Source organism: Artemia franciscana, chromosome 13 (genome assembly GCF_032884065.1).
Source record: "Artemia franciscana chromosome 13, ASM3288406v1, whole genome shotgun sequence".
Taxonomy (NCBI): domain Eukaryota; kingdom Metazoa; phylum Arthropoda; class Branchiopoda; order Anostraca; family Artemiidae; genus Artemia; species Artemia franciscana.
This window is the reverse complement of record NC_088875.1, coordinates 21,862,847-21,876,127: the sequence shown is the minus strand read 5'-3', so window position 1 is coordinate 21,876,127 and position 13,281 is coordinate 21,862,847. Positions and strand designations below refer to the sequence as shown.

General features: G+C 36.7%; 1 protein-coding gene across 4 annotated transcripts in view; it reads left to right on the top strand.

Annotated features, from left to right (window-relative positions):
* The first annotated feature begins 471 nt into the window (after positions 1–471).
* The window catches only part of LOC136034652 (histone-lysine N-methyltransferase, H3 lysine-79 specific-like), a 45,942-nt gene continuing 33,132 nt past the window's right edge, over positions 472–13,281 (top strand). The window contains exon 1 of one of the 4 annotated variants that reach the window (XM_065715963.1): positions 472–617. In XM_065715963.1, the coding sequence (XP_065572035.1) occupies positions 560–617 (58 nt within the window). In that variant the 5' untranslated portion in view covers positions 472–559. Of the gene's footprint in view, positions 618–1,024; positions 1,081–13,281 lie in introns of those variants that run through there. The other 3 variants (XM_065715962.1, XM_065715961.1, XM_065715964.1) reach the window with 3 other exon arrangements.

Genomic DNA, 13,281 nt, shown 5'->3' with positions numbered 1-13,281 from the left:
ACTTTGTTATGAAGATATTATGATGAAGATGTATGAAATTTTATTACTGAAGCTTATTACTAAAGCATAACTGAAGTATGTTACTCAAAACTCATGAAGTTTCATATTACTGACCCTAGAACCCAAGAACTGATTTTCATTTAACCGTTTTCATAATTATTTTTGAGTCGTTGTAGTACAGTATATAAACTATTCAAAATATATTAATTGCAACTTACCGTGTTACCTGTACAACAAATATTATGTAAAAAGAAATATTGATAAATTTTGGTTTTGCTATAAATTTTTTAGTTCGAGATCGTTGACAAATCGAACTTGGCACGGGTTCCAGTGGTTTCCTTGGTCTAACATAGATCAATATCTTCCAAGGCCTTTCTTATTAAGTTATAGCCTTTTCCATGGAAGTGAAATGGTTCAAATTTATTACTTAAGACCACGACAAGATGGCAAGGCAAAATTGTCTCTTGTTTTTGTTGGTTTCCATGGCAGCATTGAATTAATACGAATCCATTGAAGCAAGGTCTTATTCTGGATAGTATTGCACTTCCTTCAGTTTATAATGCATGGAAAAGAAGGTCTCTTAGATGCGAAGAAAAGGCAATGGGAAATCGAGCGGGGTATGTTTTTTCGCTACAAGCTTGAATTTTTATAATAATTCAAAATCTTTAGGAAATAGTTTATTCTGAAAGAATTTCAGGTCTGAAGCTAATACCTGAAAATCTACTTTTCTTGAAAAATGAACGCTATTACTACTATTGCTAAAAACCCACCTCACCAAGAGGTGGTGACCTCAGGCTAAGCCGCCTGAGGTCAACACAGCTAAGCATGCTCCTCCTTCATCCAAATCTATTCAAAGCCTCCCTCTTTATACCCTACCAGAAAGTTCCCATTCCCCTTGAATATTTCCTTGCGACATCCTCCCACCCAAATTGAATACGACCTACTGTCCTTTTAGCTCTAGACGGTTAGCCAAAAGAACAATCTTTGGCAATCTGTTATTCTTTATTTGCCGAACGTGCCCTAGCCATGTCAACCTGGCTAGACGAATGGATAGTGACTACTTTTATCTTTAATGATTTGGTAGTTTGTTTTTATGCTTCATTTAGGCCTTTATAAGCTGATAGAATTTTTTGTGTGTGTATATTAGGGTTACATTTTCTGCTATCCAATGGTGGTTTTAAAATGCCAAGAATGATTTCAAATATCATTACCTTTGAATTTTTCAAGGGGGAGGGCTCATCTGGTGAATACCTTTCCCAGCCTTTCCCGATTCTTCACAGGTAAGCCTACGATTATAATCTTTAATTTAACACCAGAAATAGCCCATTTTGCATTCTTATGCATTATGCAAATTTACTCACTAAATGAAGAGGGGTTATATACCCTTTCATATTGATGTGAAGGATTCTAGACGAAAATTTGGGCGTTAAAATACTCTTTTTGGCGCTTCAGCTCCCTGCAAAATATCCACTAACCTTCTCACTAATATTTATCATACACAAATTAAATGCTATATATCTGGAACTATCAAACAGTTCGTGGAAACAAACTGTAAGTATGGAGCGACCTGGCTCAGTAGCTGATTTCAAATATATAAGTTTCATTCAGTTTAGTCTTATCCATCAAAGGCTCCGAACCTGAAAAAAATTGGCCTGGTTTTCAAAAAAGGGGAAACATCCCTTAAAAGTCAATGAATCGTAATTAAAATCACATCATCAGATTCAACATGTCAGAGAACCCTATTGTAGAGGTTGCAAGCTCCTGTCTGCAAAATTGGTAAACTTTGTATTTTTTGCCTCAAGAAAGATCACTGATGTGTGTTTATTTGTTTGTTATTTTTTCTAGGGGTAATCGTATCGATCCAGTGGTCCGAGAATATCAAGGGAGGGCTCATTCAAACGAAAATTTAAAGTTCTAGTGAATTTTTAAGTGACCAAAAAGACTGGAGAGCAACTAGGACCCCTCCTACGCCCATTTTTCTCAAAATCATCCGATATTAAATTTTGACATGGCCTTTTTGTTCAGCATAGTTGAAAGGCCAAATAACTATGCCTTTGCAGATATCTTGACCCCTCACAGCCTCCGGGGAAAGGTCATTAACTTATAAAATTTCCCCATTGTTTAGGCATAGTATTTGTTATTGGGCAGTATGCATACATTTTTGGATGAGAGGGGGGCAAATGTTCTGCCAAGGAGATTTGCCACGAGGAGGATTTTCCATGGGAGGGAAGTTTCCATGGTGTGAATTTTTCAGGGGAAATTTTACGCTGGGGGAATTTGCCAGAATTCCTATGCGAAATTCTTCTTATGTCCTGCTTTCTCTTTGTCGTCTCAACTTTATGCGTCGAGATGTTAAGGGTAATTGTCCGGGGTAAATTTTCGCCAGATTGGATTGTCTAGAGAATATTCCCTAAGGGAAAGGGATATTTTTGTGGAGATGAAGCCAGATTTCCTGGCATTATTTAAAAAATGAACAGAAACTAAATAAAATTAACAAGTTGTTTTTTCAACTGAAAGCATGGATCAACATTAAAACTTAAACGAACACAGATTATTACGTCTGTTAGGGTGGTTGCTCCTCCTTCACACCTGGCTTTTTACGCTAAAGTTTGAATTTTGTCCCAGTTCTTTAAGAACAACTCCTGAAACACAAGGTTCCTTTAATTAGAAAAATAAGAAGCTTTTTTTTAAAAGCACTAAAAAAAATTTAAAATAAAGAGCGAGATGTCGAGGAGGAGCAACCTCCCTCATATACTTAATAATTTCTTTTCGTTTTAAAGTTTAATGTTGCTCCTTACTTTTAGTTGAAAAAAACTTGTTTTTGTTTATTTAATTACAGTATGAACGGTTTATGATAGCCTTGAATTTTCAGTGGATTCGATACATGCATGTTTAGCGACCAATGCGCAGTCACACTACAGGATGGCCTTTCAAATAGCAGGCCATGTAAATAGCTTTTCGATGGTTGTAATCCTCTTTGCTACCGTAGTATTATCGCTACTTAGGCGATAATTGAGCGAAAATCTTTATTTGAGGTGAAAATGGCAGATCTTCTTTATCACTTCTTTAAATTTCTGTTTGAAAGATCCTTCTTTTTATATTCTTTGATCACTCGTTGTGCATGATCACTGCTAGGAAAAAAATGAAACACATGACATTTAGCCTTCTACCGAAGAAAAACATCAAATTTAGCATTTTGGCTCAATTCAGTCATGACGGGTTTCCAGAAATTCTGATTTTTTTGTTGTTGTGATCAAGCATTTGATATGCTGTAAATAAAGAGCGACAGCCACTTATAGCAGCTGAAGCTCTAAAATACAAAATTCTAATTACAATTGGCCATCAAGGGCCATAAGACTTCAATGTATTTTTTTTCCCCAGAGGGACTTCATATGGAAGCAGTGGTCGCATAAACACCAGATGGGGCTCATTCGATTGGAGATCGAATTGGAAGTTCTGCTGCCCTTTTTTAGGGTCAAAAGGGATCGAAGGGTAACCCCTCCTCAGAGCTATTTTTCTCCAAATGCATCCGATCAAAATATTGAGAGGGCCATTTTGTTCAAAATAGCCCAAAGGTCAAATGACTGTGCTTACAGGGTTGACAACTCTCCCCAACCTCTGGGGTAAGGGCTGAATGTTGTAAAAGTTGTTCATTGTTAACTTGTATGGTTTTTATAGAAAAGGTGGTCGTATAAATTGTAAAGGGGGCTCCACCGATTGGAAATCAAAACTTCTAGTACCCTTTTTAAAAGTCCAGAATGATCGGAGGGCAACTAGGACCCTCTACCCTTTTCCTCAGCCATTTTGCCCAAAATAGTCCAAAGGAAAACAAACTTTGCCTCCGGGTTTGAATTCTCCCCAGACCCCAGTGCAAGGGCTATAAGTTATGCAAGTTACCCATTGTTAAAAAAAAATGTGAGAAAAACCAAGTATGTCTGATCCTGGGACTCTCTCTCTCTCAAAAAAAAAAATCTTATGGTATTATATTTCGTAATGCAAACCACAGCCCGGGGTAGGGATTGTAAAATATGCATGTTTTCCATTGTTTGAATGCGGGATTTATCATTAGGAAAAGGGGAAATGTTTGATTCTTGGTGTGTCTGAAAAGGCTAAGTGGTATTAAAACCTTAAGAATAGTGAAGGTTATGTTAAACTAAATCAAAAGGCACTGTGTGCATCAAAATTATCAAAAAGAAGGATCTGCAATACTTTAAGAACTGCCGAGGTTATTAAGTTGAAACATTCAGGGCATGTTCATGAGGGTGTTAAAAATTTATGAGAGGGCTGCCAGCCCCCTTCCATGCCCTTTTTAGTTGCTCTCCCTCCAAAAAATTTATAAATAACCATCTTGTTCAAAATAGTTTAAATGTCACAAGGCTATGTCTATAGGGATAACATAATCCCCCAAAGCTTTTGAGAAGGATGCTGCTCACAACAGAACGCGATATGTGCATGCTGCTTGTCCAAAGAGCGTATCAGCAATTTCTAAGTAATCAGCAATTCAAGTTGAAATTTCAGGGGATGCATAGGGGGATGCTGAGGAGCTATTGGAGGGCAAGCAGCCCCTTGTTCTTTTTAGATGCTCCATTCTCGCAGTACTAGTCAAAATTATGAAAAAAATATTTTCAAAACAGTCAAAAGGTCCAATAACTCAGACTCAGTGGATGCAATGCCCCCGACACCCCCAGGGCAAGGATTGAAAATTGTACCATTTGCCCCTTTTTTATGCAGGATTTATCATTAGGAAGGGCGGGGGTATTTGATTCTGGGTGTGTTCGGAAAGACTAATGGCATTAGGGTAAACTTCGAGAAACGTTAAAGGGTATGTTAAACTAAATCAAAAGATACTTTGTGTATCCAATTTACCGAGAAGGGGTAGCTCAAATATCACAGGGAAGGTTGAGGGCATTAAATGTAAACTTTCTAGACATGTTGAGGAGTATGCTAAAAAGCGATCGGAGGGTAACTGTTCCCCCTCCCATTCCCTTTTTCGCTGCCCTCCCTCCAAAGATATCTGATCAAAGTTTTGAATAGCCGTCTTTTTCAAAAAAATAGTCAACTTGTCAAATAAATATGTCGCCGGTGATGACATACCCCCCCCCCCAAAAAGCTCCTGGGATAAGTGTTGTAAGCTACGTAAGTTGCCCATTGCTTATGCACATGGTTGAATGAGGGGCATGTTTGAAAAGGGGGTATGTTTGATCCTGAGTTTCCAAAAAGACTAAGGATATTAAGGTAAAGCTTTTTGAAAGTGTTGAAAGGGATATCAAACAAAATCAAAACACACCATATTAAGGAAGGTTGTCAAAAGGACACAACAGTAATATTTAAGGAACGGCTAAGGGTACTAAGTTGAAATTGTAACATTCATATACTATAATAATTCAAAGTTAAAACGACCAGAAATTACTACCAATGAAAAACTAAACTCAAAAAGAACAAAAATTAAAATAAGTAAGCACAATAAACATAAACATAGGAGATACTGATATAGGTGAATCAATAAATTCTAATCAATAAAATAAATCAACAAATTCTAAAACGAGCAGAAATTGAAAAGAAAATAATGACCTCAAACTTAAAACGAACAGGAATTAATTGAAATTTTGGTTTCTGAGGCAATAGGCCTTTGTGGCCTGAGCCTTAATTCGATTTGAGTGAGTCCAAAATACTGAAATGATTATTATGAAGTGAAATAAATTTATGATTCTGTCCAATTAAAACTTTTTATTATTTTTTACAGTAGCTCTAAGTTTAGTTTTTCGATTAGTTTATTAAATTTCTTGCGGTTAAAAACAACCAAAAGATTTGACGATTTCAATTGAAAATTCAAGCAACAGAAGAGTGTTATTACCATATATTTGAACAAAACATCAAAATATGGCAAAGAAATGAACTTAGATGCAACACCGGGAGGGGAAAAGACCATTAAATGGCCAAATATAATATAAGACATTTTTTTATTCATGGCAGAACAGACAGAAAGAAAACTAATAGTAAAGTAATTTGTCCATCAGCCTGCCACCCCCAGCACATCTATCTTTGTATCCAGCGAGTTTACAATAAAATTAATGAAGATATTAAGACCAAAAGGAAAATGGGCAATAGTACAATTAAGATACTCTGCTCTTTCTAGCAGTATCTTCACTTGATGTTTCCACTTTTCCTTAAGAAAATTTGTTAACCATAAACTTTTCAAAAACTCTTTTCATGATATTTTCTAGACTTTCGTCAAGTGATGGAAATGATGAAATCACAGGTCGAAGAAATGTAATAAAAAGAATAGCAACAATAAAGCATTTAAGGTTTTTAATTGATTAGATAACAAAAAACCAAGTTTTTTTTCAACTGAATGTAAGAAGTGACATTAAAACTTAAAACGAACAGAAATTATTCCGTATATGAAAGGGGTTGTCCCTTCCACAATGCCCTGCTCTTTACACTAAAGTTTCTTATTGTTTTAAAAAGTGGAACTGTGACAAAGAGTCAAACCTTGGCGTAAAGAGTGGGGTGCTGAGGAGGGGACAGTCCCTTTCATACAGAGAATAATTTCTGTTCGGTTTAGGTTTTAATGTCGCTTCTTATATTCAGTTAAAAAATACTTGTCTTTTTATTTATTTCCTGAACGTTTTCGAATTAATGCAGCTTTTGATTTTGGCTCATAGTATATGAATAATTAAAACGAAATTCGCATATTAATTTTTGCTTTTTTTGGCTAAATGGCGTTTATAAAGTTTTGATCGGGAGATTTTGAGAAAAAAGGGGCGTTAGAGGGGGCCTAGTTGCCATCCAATTTTTTGGTTACTTAAAAAGGCAACTAGAACTTTAATTTTATCTACAAACGGTTTTATTGTTAATAAATATAAGCAAACTAATTAACTTACGCAATGAACTTCTATGTTCGTAACTTTTACTATCAGTTCACATATAGCATTCATTCAGTGAACATCTTAAACCGGATTTACTCTCACAAAGTTTTTGATAAAACAAGAATGCATTCGAGGTAAATACTCCTACTTTGCGTCGGACCATTCATTTAGTCTTCAGCAAGATTAATTTGCTGTCGAATTTTTTTTGGATAGATTCAAATGCCAATATTACGCAAAGTGAGTAATTAAAGGAGTTTTATGTGGTAGTATATTTCTACAGTCTATTTTTTCTTGGAGTTCAATTACTATTTTGTATAATGGGAGGAAAGAGGAAGAAAGAAAAATCTGACGAGTTTTTTCTCACATCCAGTCCTATGGAAGGAATCTCATTGAAATCACTAGCTGATAGATTGAGTCTACTTTTACAGTCTGTTAAAGAAAATTCAACTACGTTAAATGAGCTGAATGTTAATTTTAAAGGATTAGATCAAAGGATTTCTAAGATCGAAGAATCTGTATTGGAATCGAAATTGGAGGTGGAAGGTATTAAGCCTAAAGTGATCAGCCTTGAGGTAGAAACCAACGATTTGAAGAACCATATTTCTGTGCCGGCTGATGAAAATTCTTTACTGAAATCGCAGTTATCTAGCCTAAGGCATACAATGAAAAAACTGGAAAGTAAAGAAACTGATAAAAATATTCTAGTATGGAACGTGACAGCGATTGATATTGTAAACGCTAAGGCGATTTTCGATTGTACAATTTCGTCATGCCTTGGAATCCATGGGGTACCCAAAAACACGATAGCTGATGTTAAGCCTGAAAAAAGCTGATAAAGGTTATCATGGAGAACAGGGAGCTGAAAGCGGCAGTTCTAAAACAGGCTCAAAATCTTCGTGGAAAAATTATCATGGGCAATCAGAATGTTTTTCTATCCGATGATTCTTCCCCGTCTGTTCGAGAAGTTCGAAAAAAAACTTTTAGCTATCCGAACCAGTATTCGTGAAAAAACAGGTTTTGAAACTTGGATTGCGAGATCCATACCACCATCTCTATGTATTCGTCGCCTTAAGGAAGAGCCAGTGGAAATGTTTTTGTTTGATGAAATCCCACCAGATATTAGTAGCCTGATTCAAACGCAACGAAAGCGAAGGCAAGGAAATGGCCGGAGCAATTCTATGGACTGTATTACATGACTGAATATTTTTTTTTCTTTTTTGTTAAGTGATTTTGTGGAAGCCCGGACACTTTTTGTGTTTTGATAAGAAAAAAGTATTGCTTAAATTATTTGTTGAGTTAGTTTGGTCCGATGTAATAAAAATAGTAATAGTGACTTATATGGTGGTATCTTCTGCTACAACAAATATTGTGTCTTTTTTATTGTATTGCTATTTGTTTGTTTTTTTTTGCACCAACAGTATAGTATTAGAACAAATCCATTTACTGGGAGTTTTAGTGTTTTTACTTTTCAATGGGAGGGGCATGGGGGAGGAGTTCTTTGTTTTTCCTTGTTTCTTTTTTCTTCTCTTTCCCTGTTTTTTCTTATTTATTCTTACCTTGATTTTATTATCATTATTTATCCATACCTTGATTATATTATTTTTTACTCTTCTTTCCTTATATTTTTTTCTTATACCTGTGGTCTGGTGGGCTTGGTCGTGGGGCGTAACTGCCATCCACCATGAGTAGTGGCCAGGCTGGTATCAACTCTTTGGGGGATCGTTTACTTGATTTACAAGATAATCCTTCAGATATTGAAAATATTATTAATAATTCAATTGGAAATAGAAATCAGACGAATAATGTTTCTAATTCGGATTTTAAAAGTAAGTATGTTTCGCAAATAAATGGTTCTGCCTCCTCTAAACGAGATGTTATTTTCTCTGTGTTTCATCTGAACATTCAGGGACTCTGCTCGTCTTTTGTTGAGCTGAAACGGATCGTTAGTGGTGGAACTCCTGATGTTACAGGATTATGTGAAACTTTCCTGGATTCAAAAAAGGATATCCTTCTAGATATTCCAGGATATAGGATGAAGATCCTGAATAGGAAACAGATGGCGAGAGGTGGCCTTATGCTTTATATTGCTGATCGTCCTGCATATAATGTCCGAAATGATTTGAGCAGAAATGAGGAAGGAATCTTTGAATCCCTATTTATTGAGATTAAATCAATACGTAAGTGGTTAGTTGTGGGTTTGGTTTATAGGTCCCCCAGTAGATCTATTCCTTCGTTTTTGAAAATTCTGGAAGAAGTTTTGAACTCAGTCCAAAAATATCCTTATGAACTAATCCTTATGGGTGACTTTAACCTCAACCTGCTGGATCAAAATTCTGCTTCAACTATTGATTTTTTGTCAATGATGCTCTCTTCGGGAACTCTACCTTCGGTTTGTATACCAACTCGAGTTACAGAAACGCAAGCGTCTCTTATCGATAATATTTTTTTTCGTCACTAGATGTTTTAGATAATTTGGTGCTGGTTAGTGATATTTCTGATCATTTTCCGCTATTTCCCGATATAAGAGTGCTGATCAAGCGCAGCGTATAGCATCACCATCTGATCTCAACTGCTTCCTTTGCAAGCTCTGCAACTTCTCGTTGCGATTTTAGAGCCTTTCTTGAACCCTCATGTTTGAAGTCGGTGGTCTTGAATTCTGTTTCTGAATTTGAGATAGCTTGTATCGTGAATGCTCTTAAGGGATCATCCTCTTCAGGACCAGACAAAATTCCTACAAGGCTTGTCGGTGCCATTCTGCCTGCTATTCTGTCACCACTGACTAAGCTCGTCAATCTGTCTTTCGAGAAAGGTATTTTTCCTGAATCTCTCAAGCGAGCTAAGGTTATAGTACTCTATAAAGGTGGTTCTCGGAGTGATCCTGCTAATTATAGGCCAATTTCTCTCCTATCTGATTTCAGCAAAATTTTTGAGAAGGCTATGCTATCCAGGCTTCATAGTTTTCTGGATGCAAAGGATTTTTTGCATGATTTCCTGTTTGGATTCCGAGCGAGTCACTCTACGGAGCCTGCTTGCGCAGCTTTATCGAATTTCATTCATTCGGCAATAAATTCTGGTCATATCCCGGTAGATTTATTTTTGGATGTTCGTAAAGCTTTTGATTCCTTGACTCATCGGATTCTTCTTTGGAAACTATCACATATTGGTATAAGATCAAACGCTTATTCTTGGCTTGATTCATATCTTTCTAGTAGGCTTATTTCAATTGATCCGCTTTTCCGGAGCCCTTCTGAAGAATATTATGGCGTCCCGAAGGGATCTGTTCCTGGTCCCATTTTATTTTTGATTTATGTTATTGATATGACTTCGGCTGTAAAATACACCAGGCCTCTGGCATGTTGCAAGCTGTGTCAGCCTGAATTCTCATTCGTGTTCCAATACTTCTTGGGACCCTTACTTGGGACCCTTGGGAAGACGGAATGTGATGTCAAGTCTAACCTTGTGGCATTATTTGAAAGAGTTATGTCATCGTTTAATGCAAATTACTTGGTCTTGAATGTTGGTAAATCACATTTTCTTATTTTTTCTCGAATTGGTGTAGCTTTTTCTCAGCTTACACACCTTCACGTGTCACAAGGTTCCTTGCGTAGACCAGAGAATCGGGTGGTTCGGTTTCTTGGTATCCTGCATGATGAGAACTTTTCATTCAGAAACCATGTAGCCATGATTAGGGTTGAGGTCTCACGGAGTTTGGGTATCATTCGAAAACTTAGATACACATTTCCTGGATCTATTCTGAAACTTCTTTTTTTCTGTCTTGTCCACTCATATGTTTCTTATTGCCCCATTGTATGGATATCTACTTTTCCGTCTACGCTGCGGTCACTTTCCGTCACGTATAATAAAGCACGGCGTCTGATTATGGACACCAACCGTTCTTCACCAACACAGCTCTTAAGTCTACGGTCTATTTACATTTTTTCTTGTGCTTCTTTTGTCTTTGATCAACTTCACGGCAATCTTCCAAAATCTCTTCGGAAAACTCTTTTATTTATTTTTGATTCAGCTCCATATAGCCTTCGTTCTTCAAATAATATCCACATTCCACCTACCCCTACTATTCGATCAGATTTCAATCCCCACATTGCTTGTTGCTTGTTAACAGGTCTGGAATTCACTACCTTCTTCAGTGCAGAAATGCCACTCGTTTGGGACTTTTAAAAGGATTCTTAAGGATCATTTAATAAAGAATCAAATAGATTAATTTTTTCCTCTGAGGAGTTGATGGCCCCTGTGTTTTGTTAGTGGTGTGTGGTTTTCCTCTCTGCACTTTGCTCCCAGGCCTCAGGTATGTTCTCTATGGTTTTTTTCTTTCTCCTTCTAGTTGTTGCCTAGGCTGCCAAATTGACACATTTTGTGTCAAAATGACACAATTTGATGTGGAGTGACACAATGACACATTCAGTCGAAATGATGACACAATCGACGCAAATGACACATTTTTCGATAAAAAATGACACAATCGACGAAAATGACACATTTTTAAAAAAAATGACACAATTTTGTCATCCAAGTCATGTTTTTTAAATGATAATAAAAGAAAAGTAAAATTTAAGCTTTCTATCTCCAGGAAAGCTACAAATTAACGGAAGAGAATAGCACTATCTAATGGTGGCAGTAGTACACAAACATTGTGGAATAAAGAACAGATGCCATAACCATATTTAAAATTTAAACCACGAGAAGAAAGCAGCCGTAGGTGGAAATTTTAAATCAAAATGCACATTGAATATCTGAACTTAATTGGCTGCTTAATTGAGTATGTGATGTAGCCAACTGGTACATACTTGAATAGTAAAAAGTAAACAGCGAACAATTTACCAAATCTGTACGAATAAGCAGCAACTCACATTTTTAAGAGTACAGGAGGGGTATCCCACCTCGGACAAGATTACAAATTTCCAGAGAAGTCTTTCCTTCATAATAATCCATCTGGCTTAAAAAGGCACCAACAAATATGACAAAAATACTAGATTGAAGCTAGTTGAATGGCTTACATATTGAGTAAATAAACAAAGCTTCAAAATTTCTAACAGAACATCCTTCTATTTTCAAACAAGATTACTTTATTTTAACCTTACCTTGTTTCACTTAAAAATGATGAAAAAGGTCAACAAGATCAGTTGCTTGAATTTGGAGTTCCAAAGAAGTGACACTCGCATTCACAAACTCCTTTCCAGCTCAAGGACAACCATGAAGTCTATCATGAAGTATTTTGTCAAAACTGACATCTTAGAGAATGATGATGCTTTAGTCATAACCATGATCTCAGGTTGTTTCAAGGAAATCTCCGAGATTTCTTTTGGTCCAAATACCGAAATACACGTGCTGAAATATAGGGATGTGATACCCTCGAATGATCTCAAACAGTTAAGGTTGAACTGCCTGAGCTTCCTTGTAGAAGTTTTCAAACAAATGAGGAAATGAACTGATTATTCTGATCCCACTTTAAAAGCTCTGGCTTGTTTAGAGCCAGGGACTGCTTTGAGCGGAAAAGTTGGCACTCTAGTGGGACTGACTGGTCGTTCAGCAGCTTACTTGGGAAACATGAAGGTGAAGTGGAAATGTCAAGGAATGTAATAGAGACTCAGTGGATCTTGATGAGTGAGCACAGGGATGAGATTATCAGAACCATGGGAACTGAAATGTCTCCTTCGATCTTTTGGAAGACGTTATTGAATGCAAAAGATGCTCAAGGCAAGCCACAGTTCGAAGAGCTGTCCCTTTTCATGCTTAATCTGTGTACTCTTCTGCATTCCAGTGCAGCTGCAGAACGTCAATTTTCAGTTCTATCAAATATAAAAACAAAACTCAGGAACAGTCTACTTCTCGATACGAAAGACTCACTGATACATGCAAAGCAGCTGGTCTCTCGTACCTCAGGAATGGTGCGCGACTGGGATATTCTTCCCGATATGCGGAAGAATTTTATGGTCTGGTACAGGGAGAAAAAAGAAAAGACCAATGATCCCTAGATATAGCCAGGGTCGAATATACATGAAGTTCTGGGGAGGGGGGTCTGTGCGTAAGAGGTTACCAAGTTGTTCGGTGCTTATATATCTGATATTCATCTTTAATTTTTAGTACAAATATGCGATTAATTTTGGCTTACATTTTTCCTCGGCCTCTAGGTCCATTAAAAGTACGATTTTAACCATTAAGATAGGAAGACGGCTTAGTAGTATTGTTGGTTCAAGCTAAGCATCAATGAGGGCACAATGAACCACAGACAAGTTGATAGACAGACAGTTGGAACTGTTTTTCTGGAAACTAAGTTCCGATGGCCGAGTCAAAGTGACATACTGTAAAAGAGAAGAATAGTAGGCATACAAGCATGTTAAAACAAAAGAAATTGTGTTCAGGTGTTATACTTCATTTTTACGAATTTCTTCTC